The sequence below is a fragment of the Bidens hawaiensis genome, unplaced genomic scaffold, assembly GCF_021521415.1.
Source record: "Bidens hawaiensis isolate Kalapana, Puna unplaced genomic scaffold, B.hawaiensis_p1.1 tig00011186_1, whole genome shotgun sequence".
Lineage (NCBI taxonomy): Eukaryota > Viridiplantae > Streptophyta > Magnoliopsida > Asterales > Asteraceae > Bidens > Bidens hawaiensis.
In genome coordinates, this window is record NW_027491868.1 from 227,366 (window position 1) to 249,732 (window position 22,367).

At 34.9% G+C, this 22,367-nt stretch overlaps 1 protein-coding gene across 1 annotated transcript; it reads right to left on the bottom strand.

Moving 5' to 3' along the window:
* Positions 1-11,849: 11,849 nt before the first annotated feature.
* LOC143537386 (putative polygalacturonase) lies at positions 11,850-15,546 on the bottom strand. The gene is made up of 6 exons (XM_077031168.1): positions 15,442-15,546; positions 14,754-15,128; positions 13,655-13,775; positions 13,385-13,559; positions 13,230-13,300; positions 11,850-12,606 (listed from the first exon to the last, which is right to left on the bottom strand). Exons 1-6 carry the CDS (start codon positions 15,544-15,546, stop codon positions 11,903-11,905), a joined length of 1,551 nt encoding a protein of 516 aa, XP_076887283.1. The 3' UTR covers positions 11,850-11,902.
* Between the last annotated feature and the right edge of the window lie 6,821 nt (positions 15,547-22,367).

Consider the following 22,367-nt stretch of genomic DNA (forward strand, 5'->3'; position numbering starts at 1 on the left):
ACAGACTGATTAACTAGACAAACCTTAGGCATCAAGAATCGTTAACATACGACACTGTTATCAAACAGTCCTTGCTAGTGTGACCCAAATACCTAATTAAGGGCAACTGTATGCTTCATCATATTCAAGCTAGTCAAAACAACGCTCTAAGCAGTTATCATAACAACCGACAAACTAATCGTTTAGATAGACATAGACATAAACCTAAACCGACTGAGTGCACATCAATACTCATAGATTAATCAAAGAAAAATACAATCAAGTTGTTCTTTAACACATGAGAAAACTGAAATAATACAAACTTTACATCCGGGGTCTGAATCTAGAAGACTAGCAGCGGATCGACATCACAAGATTTGGAAATAATCAAAAGGTTCGGGATTTGGCGAATTGACTATTTTCCCTCAACTATTAAAATTTTAGAAAAGATAATGAACACTTCTAGCATGTCACCCCCAGGTCTATTAATGCTTTTAACTTTTATCAAATTTGAAATATTTGTGTCAACATTAACTTTTTATTCAATGGTGATCCGACTGTTGTATAGGAATCATGTCATGCAAAACTATGCTCAAATAAAGCAAAATATTCACAAAATTGAATGGGTTAACATGTTATTTTTTATGTTGTCATTATGACAAAGTCAAGAAGCCCCCTGAAACTTATCAAAAAAAAATTTCATGGTATAGTTTTATAAAAACATAGTTTTTGAAAAACACCCGTCATTATAATTTAATGTTCTCATTTCCTTTTATGTGCTGTAAATTGATAAATATATCAATGAAGGTAACGCTCATTCGGTATGCAAAGATAAGTATTATACTTAAAACGAGGTTTTTGAATTATACATAGAGTATATAAAGTATTATGCTTTAGTCTCTTATAAAAGGTGTTGTAAATGTGAAAATGATGGCGTTGAGTAAATTATATATAAATGGGTTGAACGGGACAAGTTAAACCTCGCTCAAAATACTAATTAACTAATTACTACACATTGACAAAAGTGTTTATGGGTCAACCTAACACAACTTGACCCTAAAACAAATGCATTGACAATTGACAAGCTTGACTTTTGAAGTCAAAGAAGCCAACTTTCCCTTTAAAACTGAAATGAGCTTTTGAATTATACTAAAGCTATATTAATTAGGCTTTTATACGAGGTTTCATAATCATAAACATAAACATGAAAAAGTTGGTGTTGAATTAATCATGTGTAAAGATCCCATTTCACATTGAATATGAGTTATGCTTTATCTCTAACGAGTCAAATGAAAAAGTCATAAAATGTGCGTTGACTATTTAATGAACATGAATACAAGTGCTTACGTCTCAACCTAACCCAACTTGGCCTCTTTTACCGCTTAGACCCATCCATTTTTCCACCTCTCCAATAAACAATAGTCAGTTAACAATTAACATACTTGATGGACCGCCTTTATCTTGTAAACTAACCCAACTTAGATAATGGGACTCAAAAGCATAAAAATATTCTTCTAATACATAACATCAATCGCTTCAGTGGCCAAAGTAAACTGATCAGAAGTTGAAATTGGTGTTAATAAGAACACAAGTATGCAACCAATATTCACTTATTACTTTGATCATTCAGTTATATATCTTAACACAGCAAAGAATAAAACAGGTCCAAAAAATTTGGTCATGTTGCAATGAACCCCAAAATCTACAACTTAACATTCGAGCGCTTAAAATAAATATAAACTCTCACACAAGCTCCCAAGACAATCATGAACTCAAAGCCAAACGATGTCAAACCCGGACAACTCTACACATTCTTGTAAATCTGCATCACTAGCTAACAATATCAAATGTGGCCACAGCTAACAATGCTACTGATTTCAATGTCTCTCACTATACCTGAGTTTACAGCCACAAGAAACCTAACTATATATCTTCACAGTAACAAGGATTCAGTTTTCAGACAAAGTGTTACATTTGTGTGGATTTGGGCTAAGTTTAGCTGCTGGCAGATGTATGAAGGAATAGTGAATGTTCCTTTGCCACCGACTTAATCACTCGTTTTAGCTTGAGAGAAGACACATAGACAGCCCATCACAGTCAAGACTCTTTTAACCCTTCCTACTTCACCAAACAGCATGCATATCTAACTCAAGTACCAAACAACATGCATATCCTATCCAAGGCAAGACTCTTCTAAGTCATCCTACTTCACCATATACAACCAACCCATGACAGGACAGACCATTGAGATTTTGATTCCACAAGTAAGTGAAATAATAACCAACATCATATTTTTCTCAAATCATGAACAAAAGGATATTATCTAGTTATGAACAAATATCTTGTTTTAATGGTAACATTTCAATATTTGTTCATTTACAAATAAACAAACATATTATCATAAAAACATGACTATTCCACTTCAACAGCCATTGCTTGTTTAAAAAACACACAAAACCAATATCTAAAAATAAATATCAGTTATTTGAAACCCATAAGATTCGCGTGAATTACAACCATCTGCCATAAAGATACGTATGGACTCGTTCCATTTAACAACCATTTCCCTAAAGAAACACAAAAAAGATCAGTTAATTATAGATATCAACTTTTTTGAAACCCATAAAAATCTCTGAACAAAATGTTACCTTGTTTTCTTCTGCATCAATAATAGCAAGGTGGAGAGGTTTCCAGAATCCTAAAATCAGCCATGAATATAAATAACATTGGTCAGTTGCTTCATTTATGAATTTAAAGATCATTTCATTATACTAAAAAGACACGCTGGTAATCAAGAAAGAAAGATACTTGGAACACTACATTTGTATGCAATTAAGAAACAAATGTGGTGTGTCATCCAACTCAATTTCATGTGTCAATAGTACAACACATCTGAGTCAGTTCTTACAAGTTTTATTCCCAACAAATTTAACCAACATGTAATAAATACATCACTGCCAATTTAAAAGAATTCCATCCACTTGACCAGTTTGACTTTTAATAGGTTGTAATGGGTTTAAAATTAAAGAGCAATCATATATTAACCCGCCTGCTCGTACTTCAATTCAATACTAAAAACAGAATACTAATTGAAAAGGCAAAATAAATCATTTATCAAGGGGGAGAGAGAGACCTAGGTAAAGGGATAGGCCGGTAACGTCGATATCAGGGATATGGAAGATTAGGGGCCTGTAACGGCCTCTTTTAATACGGCATCTTTCTTGTAGTTTTGGAGAAGATTTTATTGTTAAACTCAACAGTGAAGGCAGCAACACTTGTGGTAGGTTCATCATTTTTGGGCATCTGTGAATACCGAGATGCTGAAGAGAAGTGAGATGTTGAAGCCCCATTGAAAATGATTTCAATTTCTTAAATTCTGATAATTCAAGGCGGGTAAGAGATGATAGAAGAAGATGAGAAAATTTGATTTATCTAACTGTACACGCTATCTGGCCAACTACAACGCTCCATATTATAGATCATACATGCAACACTCTAAAAAACCCAAAAACATATTTGTAACAAGGGTATTTTTCAATATTAAATTGGGTCCAATATAAAGGTAGCTACAACATAAAAAACCCAAAAAGAAATATCTTTTAGTGCTATGACACATGTCAATTAATGATGAGAATTAGTTGTGTGGATAATGAGGCTGGACCTAAGCATATCCCAACCAATACAATTTATTATTAAATTAATGAATATGGAGGATTTTAAGGATATTAAAAATGTAAAATGCAATATCAATAAAAAATGAAAATACTTTAAAAAAATTAAGATTAAGGGGTGCTTGATAGCCTCTAAATGGTCATTAGCCTCTTAATAGTTCATAGCTTCTTAATGATTAAGGTAGTCTTAAGTCTAAATTGTTGAGAGTGAACCACCTCTTAACCATTAAGAGACCATAAACCACTACAAGGCTACCAAGAAAACCACTTAGATTAAAATCTATACATCATTAAATATGTATACATAATTAAGTTATAAATTATTGATAGAAAAATGCAGACTTTTTAAAAGTGAGGATTTAGATAAAAATCTATACATCATTAACTATGTATACAGAATAAAGTTATAAATTATTGATTTTTCACTTTCTTGTGCTAACGTTGTGCAGTTTATTTTATTTTATTGAATATATTCAGTTTCGATGTCAAGCACAAATATAATTTCAAACTTCATGTAGTTTTTGGTAACAAACTCACCTTCTAAAGCTCAGAAAAACGTCATGAAAATGATGATAGCACTTAAAATGACGTTGAATAGAATAAGACACCATTTTTCTTGATCGATCTTATCAAACCTCATTGTTGAACAAGCAATCTGTAAAAGAAAAAATATTACAAAATAACTACATTATATAGATTCAAAACAACCAGAATCATTAAGATGGATTTGGGTTGAAGTTCTTGTAAAAATATTAACTTCGTGTACCTCGATTAGATCTGTAGTTGAAGGGTAAAGGTAAATGAAACTGCGGAAAGATTGTAGGGTTTTCAGTTTTGTAATGTAAACAAATGGGCTGGAAACTCGAATTGGTGGATCCATAAATCCATCTGTTTAAGAATCGAAAGAGTTGTTGACTTCTGCTTCATTTCATTCTTTTGTTGCCGTAGAAAGATAAATCACAAACCAAGGAAGTTAAAGGATAGCACATTAAACATCATAAAAAGTTAAATAAGAAATACATAAAAAAAAATACAGAACTATTATGCTAGGGCCAACATTACTTTTTTTTTTGTTTTCTTTTGTTCACGTTTTTCTTTAATCTTGCAATTGGATCACTGGGGTGGAATCTTGTCCTTTTTTCAGTTTTTGTACAACACATTTGACTACGTGTTCAACTTTGGAATTTTTATGGGATTGATCGTGCTACCTAAACCACGTGTTTTTCCTTCTCGAGGACATGAGTTACCATTTGTTATTAATATGTTACGTGTGTTATATTGGTGTGATTTACTGGGTCCGGCTTCTATTGGATGGTTACTTCTAAATTCACATTGTTATACGCCTTAAAAAGTCAAAAGTCCCATTTTTTCAGGTTCTAACAGTACTTTCCAAAAGTATTAACACCTTTAGACTTAGGTAACCCAACAATTATTAAACACTCTTCACTAACTAAAGATTTACAATTGTATTGACTGTCTGTTTTATAGACCGATACCGACACCTAAACTTATCTAATTCATTCCAACACTAAACTTCTCTATTCAAATTCAGCAATACAATTATTTCAGCACGCAGTGTTTCAAATGTAAAATCTAGGGGAGGTAAGGTTGGGAATATTGATGTTGATTTAATTAATAGTTTATTTCTTGTATTGGCTGTGATTTTGAGGCTTATTTCAAAGGAATATGTATATCTTTTCCTGTTTGTTTATTTATTTATTTATTATTTTTTAAACCAGCAATCCTTATATAATTCCTTTGATACCTTATTAACAAAAAGACATGGTCTAGTAATCAAAGATTTAATTCCCAGTGCTCTATTAGTCTAGCTAAAGTTACTTTATGTGTATAAATATCAAGATAAACTGAAACACCTGTGACCTATTCCTTTATCCCAAAACACCAATACTAGGTCAAATTGGGTTCGGTTTCTTAATTTCGGTGGTTACTGATAATTATAATCCCGATTCGTTAAAGATAAAATCGAGGGGTGGCTAGGTTGATCTCATGTGGAGGATAAAGAGGAGATCAAAATTCAAATATTTTATTATTTAAGTTTTATTTATTTAAATGTTTATGTTTATCTTTTTAATTTCCTAGTTTTAGTCATTGTTAGAGTTATAAATACTTGAGTTGTTTTTCTTTATTAACAAGAAAAGAGAGAAGAGATTAAGGTGTGAAGATTAAAACCCTCCTGTGCATTCATCCGATTTCATTATATTATATATCATAACTATATATATAATATTCTTTGATAAATCCCACTTCAAGATTCCGTTGACCAAAACCCATAACCCACTGACGGATTTCGTATTTCCGTTTCTATACAGAACTCAATTTAGAGTTTCAAATCCAATTTAATTCTCCAACAATTGGTATCAAGAGCGTAGGCGATCTACGATCTTTGGGAAAGAGCGGTGTGGGGCGAATAACCACATCCGACTGACGGGAACCAATTCAGCCGTAAGGAGTACGGTTCACGTTTTCTGATCAATCAACAAAGAAGACGGTGAGTATGGGAGACGCGGTAGCGGGTGCGAACCAAGTTGTGCAAGCAAGGGAACCAAGTTCAACTTCGTTGCAGTGTCCGAAGTTGACAAAAACAAATTACAACACGTGGGTTGTAATTATGGAATCGATCCTTGATGCTCAAGGATTATAGGAGGTGGTGTCCGGTGAAGCCCTAGATGAGAGAAAAAACAAGGTGGCCAGGGCTATTATTTTTCAAGCCTTACCGGAAAACGTGTTGATGCAAGTTGCAAGAACCCGTGATGCTCATGAGATTTGGGAATCACTACGGGTTAGATTTCTCGGTGCCGATCGAGTGCAACAAGCTCGCTTACGTTCGTTAAAGCGAGACTTTAATCAATTGAAGATGGGAGAAAAGGAATCCGTTGAAGACTTTGCCGGGAAGGTAACGGAATTCGCCTCGCAATTTGATAGTTTGGGTAGTCCGATGGAAGAACATGAACTCGTTAAAAAATTGCTCGATAGCGTTCCGGACCGTTTTATTGCTATTGTAGCAACTATTGAACAATGGGTCGATCTTAACACTATGGTGTTTGAAGACTGTATAGCAAGGTTAAAAGCTTTTGAAGAGAGAATCAAAGGCAAGGAAGCTATGGCCGAGATGAGAAAGTTATTGTATGCCAAAAACGATAATCAATGAAAAAAAGACACCGATCATGACCGAAAAAGTTATGCTCGGGGTCGTGGCTCCTCGGGTTATGACCAACGGGGCCGTGGTCGAGGTTCGAGTAGAGGACGGGGCCGGTTTAATCAAAGCAATGATAGCCGAAGAGACGGTAACCAACCAAACACGAACAACCAAGGGGGAGATGGCAATCAAGGTAATAATCATAATAATCAAAATCATGGTAGAGATAAAAGCAGTGTTCGGTGTTATAATTGCAATGTTTTGGGCCACTTTGCATGGGAATGTCCGAGTCCACCGACTCAAGAAGCGAATCTTAACCAAGCCGAGGCTAAGCCGCCAACTCTTATGATGGCCTCAGTTGAAGTTGATAAAGATCAAGTTATGTTAAACGAAGAGAAGGTTCATCTAATCCGTTACGCAAACGACTCGGTAAGCGATTCAATTTGGTATTTAGATAATGGGGCGTCTAATCACATGACCGGATGTGAAGCCCATTTTGCCCAAATTGATTATCGAGTGAGCGGTTTGGTGAAATTTGGAGATGGTTCCAAAGTGAATAAAGGGAGAGGTTCCATTATTTTCGATTGCAAGAATTGTGAGCAGCGGGTTATGAATGATGTTTATTACATACCCGACTTATGTAGCAACATATTGAGCATCAGTCAGTTAACCGAAGAAGGGTGTAAGGTTTGGATAGCAAACGACCACTTGTGGTTATACGAGGAAGGAGATCGCTTGCTAATGAGAGTTCCGAGAAGTCCAAACCGTCTTTATAAGATCGAGCTTAGAATCGGAACCCCGGTATGTCTTTTAGCTTCCGTTAAAGACCAAGGATGGCTATGGCACGCTAGACTTGGTCATGTTAGTTTTGAAACATTAACTAATATGAAGTCTAAAAATATGGTACGTGGTGATATTGAAACTTTACATGGTGAGCATGTTTGCAATGCATGTATGCTAGGCAAACATAGTAGAAACCCGTTTCCTAAAGCCACCATGTTCCGTGCCACAAGACCATTAGAGTTGGTTCACACCGATTTATGTGGACCAATCTCGCCTCCTACCTTAGGAGGAAACCGGTATTTTATGCTTCTTGTAGATGATCATACGAGGTACATGTGGGTTTATACCATTAAACATAAGAATGATGCTTTGGGTATTTTCAAGAAGTTTAAACAGGAAGTGGAGTTAGAGCATTCGTTAAAAGTTAAAGCTCTAAGAAGTAATCGAGGTGGTGAGTTTCTCAACAAACTTTTCACCGAATATTGTGATCAAGAAGGAATAAAAAGAATGTTTACGGCTCCTTACTCTCCTCAACAAAACGGTGTAGTCGAAAGGCGAAACCGAACGGTCCTAAATGCAACAAGAAGTATGATGAAAGCTATGGACCTCCCGCAAAATTTATGGGGAGAAACGGTGAGACACTCGGTTTACGTGTTGAATCGGGTACCAACTAAAGCATTGAAGACGGTAACCCCCTACGAAGCCTTGATGGGCCGAAAGCCCAACATAACACACTTACGAGTGTTTGGGTGTTTAACGTACATGAAGATACCTACCGTCAACGTTCAAAAGTTAGATGATCGAAGTATGGAGGTTGTACATCTCGGAACCGAACCAGGATCAAAAGCTTATAGATTGTACGACCCGGCTCAAAAGCGTATTTATGTGAGCCAGGATGTCCGTTTCGAAGAAAGTCAAAAGTTTGACTGGTCTCGACATACCAACTCGTTTCAAGTCGGAACCGGACCTGAATGGTTGAATTTATAATCGAGCATGTCCAAGAAGAAGTTCAACAAGAAATTCCAGTTGAAAACGAACACCCAACAAACCTTAACATGCCTGAATTTGAAGACCAACTGGAAGAAAATCCCGAACCTGAGCTGCGAAGAACTGGTCGTCAATCGGTCCCACCGAAAAGATATGAAGATTATGTAATGTTGAGTGAAGGAGAATGTCTTCTCCTAGATGAAGAGCCAGCTACCTTTGAAGAGGCAAAGAATTCAAAGAAATGGCGAGAAGCAATGAGATCTGAATTAGTCTCAATTGAACAAAACAATACGTGGGACTTATGTAACCTACCAGCGGGTCATAAGGCGATTGGTTTGAAGTGGGTGTTTAAAACCAAACGTGATGCAGACGGGTCAATAACAAAGTACAAAGCAAGATTAGTCGCGAAGGGGTACGTACAAGAGCACGGGGTAGACTTTGATGAGGTTTTTGCCCCGGTGGCGAGAATGGAAACCGTATGCTTGATTTTAGCAATTGCAGCGAATTATGGTTGGTTCATTTACCATTTGGACGTTAAATCAGCGTTTTTAAATGGAGAGTTGAAGGAAGAAGTGTATGTGAAACAACCTGGTGGTTTTGAAGTTCCCGGGAAACACAATATGGTTTATAAGTTACGTAAGGCTTTATACGGTATTCGCCAAGCACCACGAGCTTGGAACGAAAAACTCGACAAGACGTTGAAGGGTTTGGGTTTTATTCGATGTCCAAGAGAACCGGCGGTGTACAAGCGGAATACGAGAACCGACATTCTCATTGTTGGTGTATATGTCGATGATCTTATCGTGACTGGTTCGAGTCAAGCCGAGATTGAGAAATTCAAAAGTCAAATGAAGAATGAGTTCGAGATGCAAGATCTCGGAATGTTATCTTATTATTTGGGCATTGAAGTAACCCAAAAGAAGAATGAGATAAAGTTGAAACAAGAAGCTTATGCTAATAAAATTTTAATGAGTGCAGGTTTAAGTGAGTGCAACCCGACTCGATTTCCTATGGAACATCGGTTGCAAGTGACGAAAGATGAAGATGGAGAACCCGTTGATGCAACCGAATATCGAAGAATAATCGGTAGCTTAAGGTATTTGACATACACGAGGCCCGATTTGAGTTACTCAGTTGGAGTTGCTAGTAGGTTTATGCAAGAACCGAAACAATCACATATGCAGATTCTAAAGTATATATTAAGATACGTACAAGGCACGAGTGGTTATGGTTTAACATATGGATGTGGTAGTAGAGAGTTGGTTGGTTTTTGTGATAGTAGTTATGGTATGGATCAAACTGATGGACGAGGTACCACCGGAATGGCGTTTTATTATGGTGGTGCATTGATCTCATGGCTCTCACAAAAACAACAAACCGTAGCCTTGTCATCGTGTAAATCTGAGTACATGGCAGCAGCAACTGCGGCTTGTCAAGCTATATGGTTAAGGGGATTGTTAAGCGAGTGACCGGGCATGAAGAAAAGGTGGTGACTTTACATGTGGATAATAGATCCGCTACTGATCTGATGAAGAATCCGGTGTTTCATGGAAGAAGTAAGCATATTAATATTAGATTCCACTTCATTCGTGAATGTATTGAACGTGGTGAAGTCCAAGTTGAGCACATTAGTGGAGAGAAACAAAAGGCGGATATTCTTACAAAAGCACTACCGAAGTTGAAGTTTGAAGAGATGAGGAAATTGCTCGGGATTGAAGATCTAAAAGGAACAAATCAAGATTAAGGGGGTGAATGATAATTATAATACGATTTGTTAAAGATAAAACCGAGGGGTTGCTAGGTTGATCTCATGGGGAGGATAAGGAGGAGATCAAAATTCAAATATTTTATTATTTAAGTTTTATTTATTTAAATGTTTATGTTTATCTTTTTAATTTCCTAGTTTTAGTCAAAGTGTGATTGTTAGGGTTATAAATACTTGAGTTGTTTTTTATTATTAATAAGAAAAGAGAGAAGAGATTAAGGTGTGAAGATTAAAACCCTCCTGTGCATTCATCCGATTTCATTATATTATATATCATAACTATATATATAATATTCTTTGATAAATCCCACTTCAAGATTCCGTTGACCAAAACCCATAACCCACTGACGGATTTCGTATTTCCGTTTCTATACAGAACTCAATTTAGAGTTTCAAATCCAATTTAATTCTCCAACAGTTACCCCTAGTTAAGATGCTTATATATCAATCATATTTTAGGAGGTTTGACTAAGAATACTCGCTTGGAGCCATTGTTATGCTAGTTTTTAATTACATATTTATCAAGTGCGAGTCCCACATATGTGTAATGTTATAACAGAATATGAGTATGTGATTGTTTGGATAACGGTTTCGTGTGAGGTGATCTAACAGACATTTCAAACCTTTATTCCCATTTCATTTGAACATGTTATGTGTTTCAATCTTAATTTCATACTGCTCAAACATTTTTTCACATTAAACGGATAGACATAATACTCACTCCACCCCAAAAAAGACTCTATTCGATTATCATAGCATTGTTGCTTCCACTGCGCATACTTAGTACTCTTAGATCGTGATATTAAAAATGGTGTTGATAAGAACACCGCCCCTGTTAAGGAAACATACAACATTTTTACCCATATAGAATCACTTTGAAGATCATAAAGCTTTGATTTTTTATAGGGTCTGTTATTTTTAGCAAGTTGGTAACTTAAGCTCGAGCTCAAAACGATTAAAACTCAAGCCAGATCATAGCTTGACAAGCTAACTTACAGAAATTAAAAAATGAAAATAACTATAATGCAAAAAGACCAATTAAAAGGACCAAACAAGCATGAAAAGTCAAACATGCCAAAAGGGTTAAAAGCCTTAACCAACATAATTTACAAAAAGAATGATGCAACATCCATGATCTTTTACTATCAGGAGGCCTAAAGTTGTGATCCTTTTTATTGAAGATTCAACAAAATTCATTGCAGAAGTCGAATTTAATACATGTTGCATTATCTTGGCGTGTTACGTAACCAACGCCTTTGTCCAGAATCAACCCGAACTTGGTTTTAAAAGCTAACCAAGGGAACAAACTGAATTTCTTTTACTATCAGTGCATGAAGCGAGTCTCGAGCTTTTTGTTCAACCCTTAATAAATGGTGCTGTACAAATAAAATCCTTAACAAACACCACTAAAGAGCTACTCTCTATCAAAGATCATATATTGACTGAGAGAAAGAAAGGAGAAGAATAATGCAACTAACATTATGTATGCTTTTAAAGTTACAACAAATTCAACTTTCAAGATAATCCAATTCATTATATCATAAACAAAGAGTTTACATTTCACATGTACTTTGGTTTATAATAACACATTTGAACTTTAACATCTTCAATTGGCAACTTATCCCGAGGAAACTCACAAGCTTTTCCTCCTGGCACCAGCGGCAATGCGGCACAAGGCTGCGGTGTCACATCACTCGACACCCCCTCCACGTCGGTGCAGTTCCAAGTAAGTTTTTTAGCGATCGGCGCCATCCCAATAGTCACATTTGATATACAAATCCCAGTGAACGGATCACCCGCAATCCCCTCCAATCTACCCGCCATGGTGACGTTTTCCGCCACCATGTCTCGGTAGTTAATGTTTTGGATGATCGGGATTGCAGACGGGTCCCACTTGTCATCAGGGTGGGACCCGTAATTACCTGTCATCCAAAACGCCCATCTCATGGTGTGCATAGTGAACCCTTTTACATATATGTCTTTTACAAACCCACCCCTCCCGACACCGGTTTTGATGCGGACTCCTGACTCGGAACTGATGGCTACAATGTCTTCAGCTCGAACGTCTTGAATACCACCTGACATTTCACTTCCTAAAGCGATGACCGCGCTAGTTGGTGAAATGCACGTTAGCCGTCGGATCACAAGTTGTTGGGTTGGCATCCCGTACGCGATTCCGTACTCGTCCCAACCACTCTTCACTGCTATACAATCGTCCCCTGACACGATGTAACAGTCCTCGATTCGTGTATTTGTGCAAGAATCTGAAACAAAGGTTCATTCAAGTCAAACAGGTTGGTTGACTTTGAAATTTATGTTTGTTTAATTCTCTTATTTCAAAAAGAAAAGACTAGGTAATTACTCTAAATCTCTTGTCACAAAGTCAACCAAAATGATATCTAACTATCCCTAAAGTCAAAGCTATCCAGGTCAAATGGATTGACCTTTCCTTCGAAAATAATACGAGTTAAAAAGATCAAACTTTCAGAAAATTTAAACCTTTAGAACAAAAGTTGTAAATCTTTCTAAAAACAGCAGATCAGATGACATTATTGATCTAATTCATAACTTATGTTCATTCAAAATACCATAAGTCTGACTAAAAAAGTCAATGCATAAATAAGTCAAACGTATTACTCTTGACTTTGAAATTTATGCATAGTTCTACAAACGTGATAGTCAAAAGTATCATTCAAGTCAAACGGACCAAGGTTAACTTCTAAAACTCGAGTAAGACGATCAAACTTACAGAAAATTTAGACCCATGTGCTAAACATTTTAAATATTTCTAAGAACAGCAGATCGGGTGACATCTGTGTTCAACCGTTTTTCCATTAAAAAAACATAAATTTGACTAAAAATGTCAACTTAACACATAAGTCATTACCAGGGTTGATTCCATCAGTGTTGGGAGACCTAACTGGTGCAAGAATAGTAATTCCCTGAATTATAATATTGCTGCATCAGCCAAACTAAATGAATCAACAACATTCTATAAAATAAAACCACAAACGACACGTGATTAAAACATTTCACCAATACCTGCTATATATCGGATGAACATTCCATGAAGGCGAGTCAATCAAAGTAAGATTTGATATCTGAATTCCATCCGAGTACATGAGTTCAATCAAGTATGGTCGGGTGTACTTTAACTTGCCTCCACGAAATTTGTCCCACCACGGGCCACCTTGACCATTAATCGTCCCGTTGTTCCCTTCAAAAAACAAACACCAATGTCAAACGACTGGCCCAAACCCATTCCAACCCGACCCGACCCGACCCGATCATTTTAATAAAAACATAATATACCTGTGATTATAACATCAGTGAGATTGGTGCCAAATATGAGACTAATGTATCTTCCACCATCAGCATCGCGTCCCCGACCATACGAGGGTAATGGGTCGATAACCGCCCACTCGTTTTCATCCTATAAAATATGAATCAAGAACTTTTATTAATCGCGTGATCATTATAATAATTAGGACATTAAATATGGCAGAATAATTCTAAAAAGAGCAATCCAAAGTTCAAGAAACACATTGATATGCCTTGAATCTTGTCTCAATATGACTGTTTGTATTTAAAAATATTCTTATTCTTAACATCTTGGAACATTAATCTTGAACTGACAAATGGGTGGACTTCAAATTAACAAAAGGGGCTACGCGTCGGTTTTTCGGCTTTTGAAAACCATTCGGTTTTGGTTTTTTCCTTTTTTTGTTTTTTGGTTTTCCGGTTTACAATCCAGGCTTGAAAATTTTGGGTAAAAAATGCCCAAAATAGTGAATCTGGGCCTGGAAGTTTGTGCTTAAACTTTTTTGTTGATTATAATTAATTGATTGTTACAAATTTGGATCTAAAATTTTAAGCAAAACCATTTATTAATTCTTGTAGTTGTCGAAACCGTACCAAAAATCGGTTTAAAAATAAATAAATAAATAAATAAAACAAAAAAAAACACAACACAACAACATATAACTAAACCACCACTTTTTTTATTGATAAATTTCATATATACCCAACCAAAACTAAAAATATCATTTATACCAACTTTAATGAATTTTTACTTAATGACCATTCTACCCCCTTTTCATTATATTTGGTTAAACCTCATATCTTACGATATGCAAGCGAACCAATCTATCAAACAATCTAATATGTATGTCCGAATCATATAACCGAACCAGGTATAGTCACATGATAATCAAACGATAAGACATCTAATATTTTGAGAAATTATTGTTTAAAGGTAAAAAATATTTAAGTTTAATCTGAAAATGGGTAAATAAAATATTAAAGTTAAAGACATGCACATACGAACTTCTAATGCGTTTATAAAATAAGGATAAAATGGTCATTTACTGAACTGTTATAATAATAAAAAGAACAGTTTAAAAATATAAACCTGGGTAGCAAGAAGAACAGCATCTTGATGCAGAAACAGAGTAAAATGGCTGGTGAGATTAAAACTGCCGGTCAACCATCGTCCGGGAGGTACAAACAGAAGCGAACCACCGCCTTTAGACCCGAACAGAGCAAGGTGATCAATGGCTGTCTGAAAAGCCTTTGTGTTTAAGGTGACACCATCACCAACACCGCCAAATTCAGTAATTGAAGCTGTGTAAGCCCTGCAACTTATTGCAGAGTATTCAAAATAACCTTTAATATGATGCTTGTGATTACGATGATGTCGATAATTTCGATAACTCGGTGTTCCGTACACGTTGTTGATATTCAATAAAGTCAAAACAACAATCAAAACCAGTTTCAGATTCATCCCCTGCATTCAAAATTCGGTCAATTTCAACAAAATTAGTTTCAAAATTCGATTAAATTCAGCAAATTTCGATCAATTTCAGCAAAACTGGTTCGAAATTCGTTTAATTTTAGTAAAGTTGGTGCAAAACTCGTTCAAGGTCACAAAATTTGGTTTAAAAATGGTTAAAATGCAGAAAAACTGGTTCAAAAGCCGATCAAAATCAGCTAAATTTGCTCAAAAACCGTTCAATTTCAACAAAAAATGGTTCAAATGCAGCAAAAATTCATTGAAATACGTTACGAATTGACGAAAAAAAGGAAGAATGGGAACATACAAGTAAATTTCTAGGGTTTTTGCGCAACACCATTGAAGCAAAATGTGTGTGTGATTTATGGTTGTGAAATATTGTGGGTATGTTGTATATATAGGGGTGTCTCATAAAGATTCTGTGTTCTTTTTTATAAAAAAAATAATAAAAATTAATTTTAACTGCTTTTTTGTTGCTTTGTGGACTTGTAAAAAGATGGAACTTGGAGTAACCGTAACCTAGCTTTTAAAGATTGCGAACAAGTCAAAAACAACCCTTGTAAGTTTATCATTGAATTAAATGCAATAATGTGTTTGATTTTACTTTGAAGCTATAGTTTGTGTATGTTACAAGGTGGGATTGTAAAGCAATCTCATTAAGGTTGGTTTGTGAATTTATGGTTGTTGGAAATGATAGATAGGGAGATACTGACTACATGTTTGTTTGTCATGACACGTGGCGGTATTTTGGTACCTCAACTATCACGTAATGTTAAACGTCACACGAGATTGCAAGAAAATGGAAAACCAGTGGTTTGCAGCTTTGATATTGATCAATTTTGGTTACGGGTGTGCACGGTTCGGTTCGGTTATAGCCTCAAACAAATTAACCAATCTGTTTTCGGTTAAACGAATCAGTTTATTCGATTATTTTTTCGTTTTTTAGTTCGGTTGGGCTAAAATTTTTACTTAGAAATACATAACTACATTGAGTGCAAATCGGAGAAGTGTTGGGTGGTGTAAAAGCTTTAGACTTCCTTTGGGGGTGAAATAGGGCGAACACGGAGTCAATTACGTGGGAGAAGTGACGGGCTTTTGACATTTAAAGGCGGATAGTTGGTTTTTATTTAGTTAGGTGGTATTTTCCTTTTGTGTGGATGTTTTATGTTGGTTTAGGTGGTTGTTTTTTCGGTGGTGTTGTTCATTTTGGTTGGTTAGCATCTTGCTTTTCCATCCGTATTAATACATGTATGAATGCTCAAATTTATTAAATTTATGTATAGATACATTAAATGGAGATATAAATATATGAAATGACGGTATAAATACATAAAATGTGGTATAAAACATGATATACATGAAAATGAGGTATAACACCTAGATTATATGAAAATATGAATGGTTATGTTCAGTTAATTTTGACTAGCCGAGGGCACAAAAGGTAGTCGATAACTGTTTTTCGGTTAATTCGGTTAGCGGTTAATTTTTGTTCAGTTTCATCAGTTTTCGATTCGTTATTGTTCACCCATAGTTTCAGACTTCTAGTGCCATCCGAATCACCAAATTGTGGGTTGAGAACATTTAAATGGACCAAGCACTGTTCGGTTTTTGTGAATTTTTTATTTTCAGACTTTTTCTAGAAAAAATATTGACTTTATTTATTTTATAGTGTCACATAGTCTTCTCTACCAAATTGGATTTAGTGTTGGTTTATTAATTACTTTATGTACTTTTAGTTGATTATTGGCTCTTCTATAGATGGGTTACATAGTTACATGAGTTAGAGAAAACTTTTTATAATATAACTATGTCATTCAATACTATAACAGGACATGAACACAACTATTTAACGATCGGTAGAATTATAGGAAGATGAATGACGATTGTAAGGGATGATGACTTGGAATGGATTGACAACAATGCAACATGTGCTAACAGATAATTGGAATCTACTTGGCTTGCTCGTCATACATATATGTTTTTCTATGAACTGTTTGTTTGATGAAACCTGAACCAAAAGTCATGGTTTTGTAGTAAGCGATCAAGTTAGCGCTTTAAGAAGATGTTGTTGAGGAAAAAGATGGAGATAACAAGGGGATGCTGAGATGAGTGATGAGGATGAGGATGATGAAGATGGAGATAAAGATGTCGGCATCGTTGATGACTTAACTGAGGTGGAACCTGGTCACGATGAGGAGATGGTGGCTAGGATGATGAAGGATGGCTTCCCATGATGACTTGTCACACACATGATTAGGTGCCATTATATTGTGCATCTTCCAATTACCAAGCAAGTTACTTACAAAAAAAAATGCCATAACGTACTACCATTTACCACGCTCGAGATAAAAGAGACATCGTATGCAAACATATTGGAAATGTATATTTTAAAGGGCATGTTACCAAGATGTACCAAAATTGATCACATGGAGCTAGTTTAGCATCATGATCAGTTGTAACTAGCAACATGTGCTATCTTGAATCTTTAAGGACGACCATAGCTAAAATTTACCATCTTAATTTCCAATAATATATACATATCACATTACTACTTAACTAGCTTTACCATAACCAACTAAAATTGACCTTTCCAATAACATATACTACATGTTACATAACTAGAAAATCTTTACAGCAAGTTAGGTAAACTAAAAGCAAAATACTGAATCTCAATATACTTATGACATCATAATAAATTTCATATTTGAGCTTGATTTACATGTTTAGAGAGCTACTTCAATGTTAGTGTTTTTCTTATATAGTATGAATTTCAACAAAGCTCCACATCACATTTTTTTCCGCCTAAAACCCACAAGCAAAACCTTCCTCACAGCCCCCTTTCTCTCTCCTTCCCTCATCACAAAATCGTCCTAGGACGTCCTGGCACACAGGCTTTGGCATTGGGAAACTCTGAGTTCGTTGTCTTCCACCTCAACCCTCTCTCCTCACACTGACAACAATGGGTATATCTAAACACCCCCCCCCCCCCTCTACACACACAAACGGTTAAAATCGGTTATTTTCAATAGCTGATTATAGTTACTAGACGGGTTTTGAGTCGAAACTTCTTAACCTATGTTATTGGTTCGGTTCGGTTTGGTTCGATTTGGTTATTCACTCTATTTGTGTGTGTCATCTTTACGCATTGGTCATGCTAATCTTCTCTATATTCTTCGGCTATATTAAGCAGTTGAGTCATGAGTGATTGAGTGTATATTGAATTCCCCCACTGGGCCAATAAGAATAGCTAGCTTTGACCCAACCAAGAAATCCACACTTGAATTCATGTGTAATGTGGAGAGGCACACAAACTAAGTCAAAGAGTACTAGTTGGTTTTCTAATGATAAACTTACTCTTAAAGCACACGCATGAAAATGACATTGTGCTTTTGTGGGTGTTTGTGAAGTTAAAATTATTGCATATACAAATCATAAAATGCATATAAACAGCTTGCACAAAAAGTGTAGAGAAATATTGAAGAAATAAGACAATTAGAGAACTAATTTGTATCACGGTTTTTTTTATAGACCAGTTATATTAGAACTAAAAGAATGATCACTTACAAGACACAAGTGGTCCAAATACACGTAAGGGCAATATAAACAATATTAAACTACCAAGTACAAGTAACAAAGACCATTCAAACTAGAAAATTCACAAAGTTGAACCTCCACCACATCTCCCACTCTATGCTCATCCTTTTGCTCATTTGCTTGATCCACAAAAAGGAAGTTGATTTGATGCCGTTCACCATTTTGAACAATACAAAGGGAACATTATTTAAATTGAAATCATTCCTAGAAAGCAAATAATCCAATACCTTACTATCGGAATCGATTAAACCACTTGACACAATTTTATTACAAGTGAACCTGGTTTCATATTTTTAACATAGCTAAGGACAAAAGGTTCACTAGTTTTTAAAGTAAACGCATGTCATCCTTGAGTCCGTCTTATATGGGAATACCTTTTGTTCTTGAAAAGGAGAAAAAGATGAGATCTTACATTCTATATATTATTGAAAAATAAAATAAGAAGTAAAATGAAAAAAGTATGCATCTTCATATAAAATATTAAAATAATAATTAACTGAGTTATAACTTTTATTTTCTTAAATTACAAATAAAAAACTGAATTGTGATGAATTTCCCACGAAGATCATCTAATGTAATAATAGCTAAAAGTGAGGTTTAATGATTGAATTAAAAATAAGGCGAAATTTAATTCACTAGATTGGAATTTCGGGTGTTATTTTGATTTATAATATTGATGCCCCTTGTTTTCTAGCTTCTTGATAGCTTGGACTTTTCTTCTATGTAATAACAACATTCTCCTTTCAGAAATTAAAAAAGAAAATCAATTTTAATTTGCCATGTCAATATGTCATATTGAGAGTAACACCATAAATAGAACGCAATATTTATATAACCATTTGAACATTTAATAAAATTCAAAATTTCCATATATGATTATTTTTTTATTTTTATTTACTTCCTCTCTACGTTAGATGTCTTTTAAGTGTAAAATGTGATATGGAAGGAAATTTATCCAATTCAAATAATTAGAAACCTTATTTGGATCGGATGCTTTTTGGTAGTCTCCTATAACCTATTTTCGTCATTATTGCTGTATGTCAAATGTCAAATTCATTAAATTTCTCATCTACCATATCATCAAATGAGTTTCAAATACCATTTTTCTCAATATAAACTAAAATACTGTGATCAAAATGTATTTAACAAGATTTTGAACACCTTCAAAACTTGTGGGTTCATGGTGAATGTGGCGAACACAATCCGTTTAATACTTTGTGCCGTAGTTAAGATTTGCGATGCTACGTGGCTCACATCTTTGACGCAAAAGTTATGGATCCTTAGGTTTAGTGGAACTTGCAATCTGGTGCATTCAAAAATTATAAATTAACAAATTGTTTAACTAGCTATTACCTTTCTAATTTTTATGCAATTTTTATATGGCCGTACTTTGTACAACTAAAAAAGATCCCATACATAAATAATAGGATTTTAAACGTGGTCATATATAATAAAACATTATAACAATTAACAAATTGCCACATTCAGTCAAGTAATTAGGAGTTCATTAGAAAATTGTAGGCTTTTAGGTTTGAAGTATTCAATTATTGTCCAATAATCATCATATCATTACATCAACTACAAAAGGTATATTTATAGAAAATAGCATATTCACAAAAATATTGGTTCTAAAACCAATAAACTTAATAAACAACAAATAAATTTCAATGCAAGTGATAGTTTGTCACACCCCAACCTACGACGAAAATGCCAGGGCGTGAACTGATTATCACAGCTCTCAAGGTTACTATCATCCATTATTAAAAGTGTCGATATATATTAAATAAATTTCCAAATAACAATTATCCATACAAAATTCAAATACACAAGTACTTATATCAATTAATAACAATATATCTTATTAAGTTTTTCTTCTAGCATAAATCATTAAGTGATCTTGTACTTCATATCAAACGAATTACTGCATATGCGTTGAAAATAATATAGTTTTGTCAACACAAGGTTGAGTGAGCAACACATCAGTTCAAAGTATAAATAAAAATATGTATTTGCAACAAGTCATATGCGAATAACAAAATAACCAAATGAGCAAGTATAACTGAGATGTCGAGAAGCACAAAGCTATAATATAATAACCCAAACTTTTGTATTAGATAACAAATGAATAAATATATATATGTATAATATATAAGATAACATATATGTATGTTAAAATGTTAGTAATTAATATATTAACCGTACCTAATCCTATAATTTCAAGATATGATTCTTTAAAATTTGAACTTACCTTATCACCAACTTCAAGTACATCTACAAACCGTATTCGTAGGTTGTCAATCACGATTTCCTTTCGTCCATATATACTCTATAAACCTCAGATTATTCTTGAAAAATCTGCAACTAATTCAGCTTCATCAATAGCTTTTCTTCTTCGGTTCCGTTTTGCCAGCTTTTCTTCTTCGGTTCCGTTTTGCCAAATCAACCACCTACGCTGCTCTCGACCCTTCGCCGGATCTGTTGCGCCTTGTCGGGAGATCACCATCGTTCTGCAAACTTCCGGGAATACACCGCCGCCGCTATCGCTTGTTTTCGGAGCTAGCCTTCACCGTCACATAAGTTACCGGCACCGCCATCGACCTTTCTGTCCTAGTGGAGACGGCTATCGACACGCGCGGCGCCCACCCTCACTCCTCGATACATTCGGTGTTGTTCGGTTACGAAGGTAATGGTCGTTTTTGTTAATCGTTTGTTGTTTAACCAGTATGGTTTAATTTGGTGCATGGGTTCTATTTGGTTTCCGGCGACTGTATCGTTCCAACATGAGAAATTATTTTGAATAATATTAATAAAAGTTCTAAAACTCTTTTGTTTGTTTGTTTGTTTGTGCTCCATGCTAAATAACCAGTTAATGGTTGTTGGGTGGATTATGTTTGTTTTTATATATTAAAAAAAAAAAGAATTAAGAGGTTATAATATAATACTCAAAAAGAGAATTTTGAATGTGTCATGCATTAGTAGAAATCTTAAATATAGCTAATCATAATATGAGTACTTGTTAATTATTTACTATCAGTAATAGGATTGAGGAAATAACAAGTAAATGGTTTGACGTGTTTAACAAATTAGTTAATTATTTTTAAGATCTATGTCGCCGGAAAAGTTAACAAAACCAAAAATCCAGTTATGTAATTTAAGTCCCATGAACCTAATTCGTAACTCTTAATATAATTAAAGTGTAGGTTCTCGGACTCGTTAAGGACAACTTTTATTGTTCTATTTTTGTTCATCAGTTAAGGTACGGAATCTGTTATCGTTTACTCTTAGTATTATATATACATTCCGTTACTTCGTAGTACGGATTCTGTTTTTCTTCACTCATAGTATTGGTTCTAGCCCATTTTATATTCGATGTCCGTCACTTCGTAGTACGGATTTTTGTTATCTAGTTCGGTTTATTCGTATGATATGGTTATATTAATTTTATAGCATGCAATAGGTTATATATATTTTGAATTCATTATTGCATGTTCCTGTTTAAATATCTTTTAGTTATACGACTTTAGTTCAGTACTCTGTCACCCGAGCATTTCTGACTTGTCGTTGGGGCGTCAACGACATGGCATTTATCGTGACAGTGCGTAAACAAAGTTCACGGCGTCTCTGAAAGTACTCATGTAG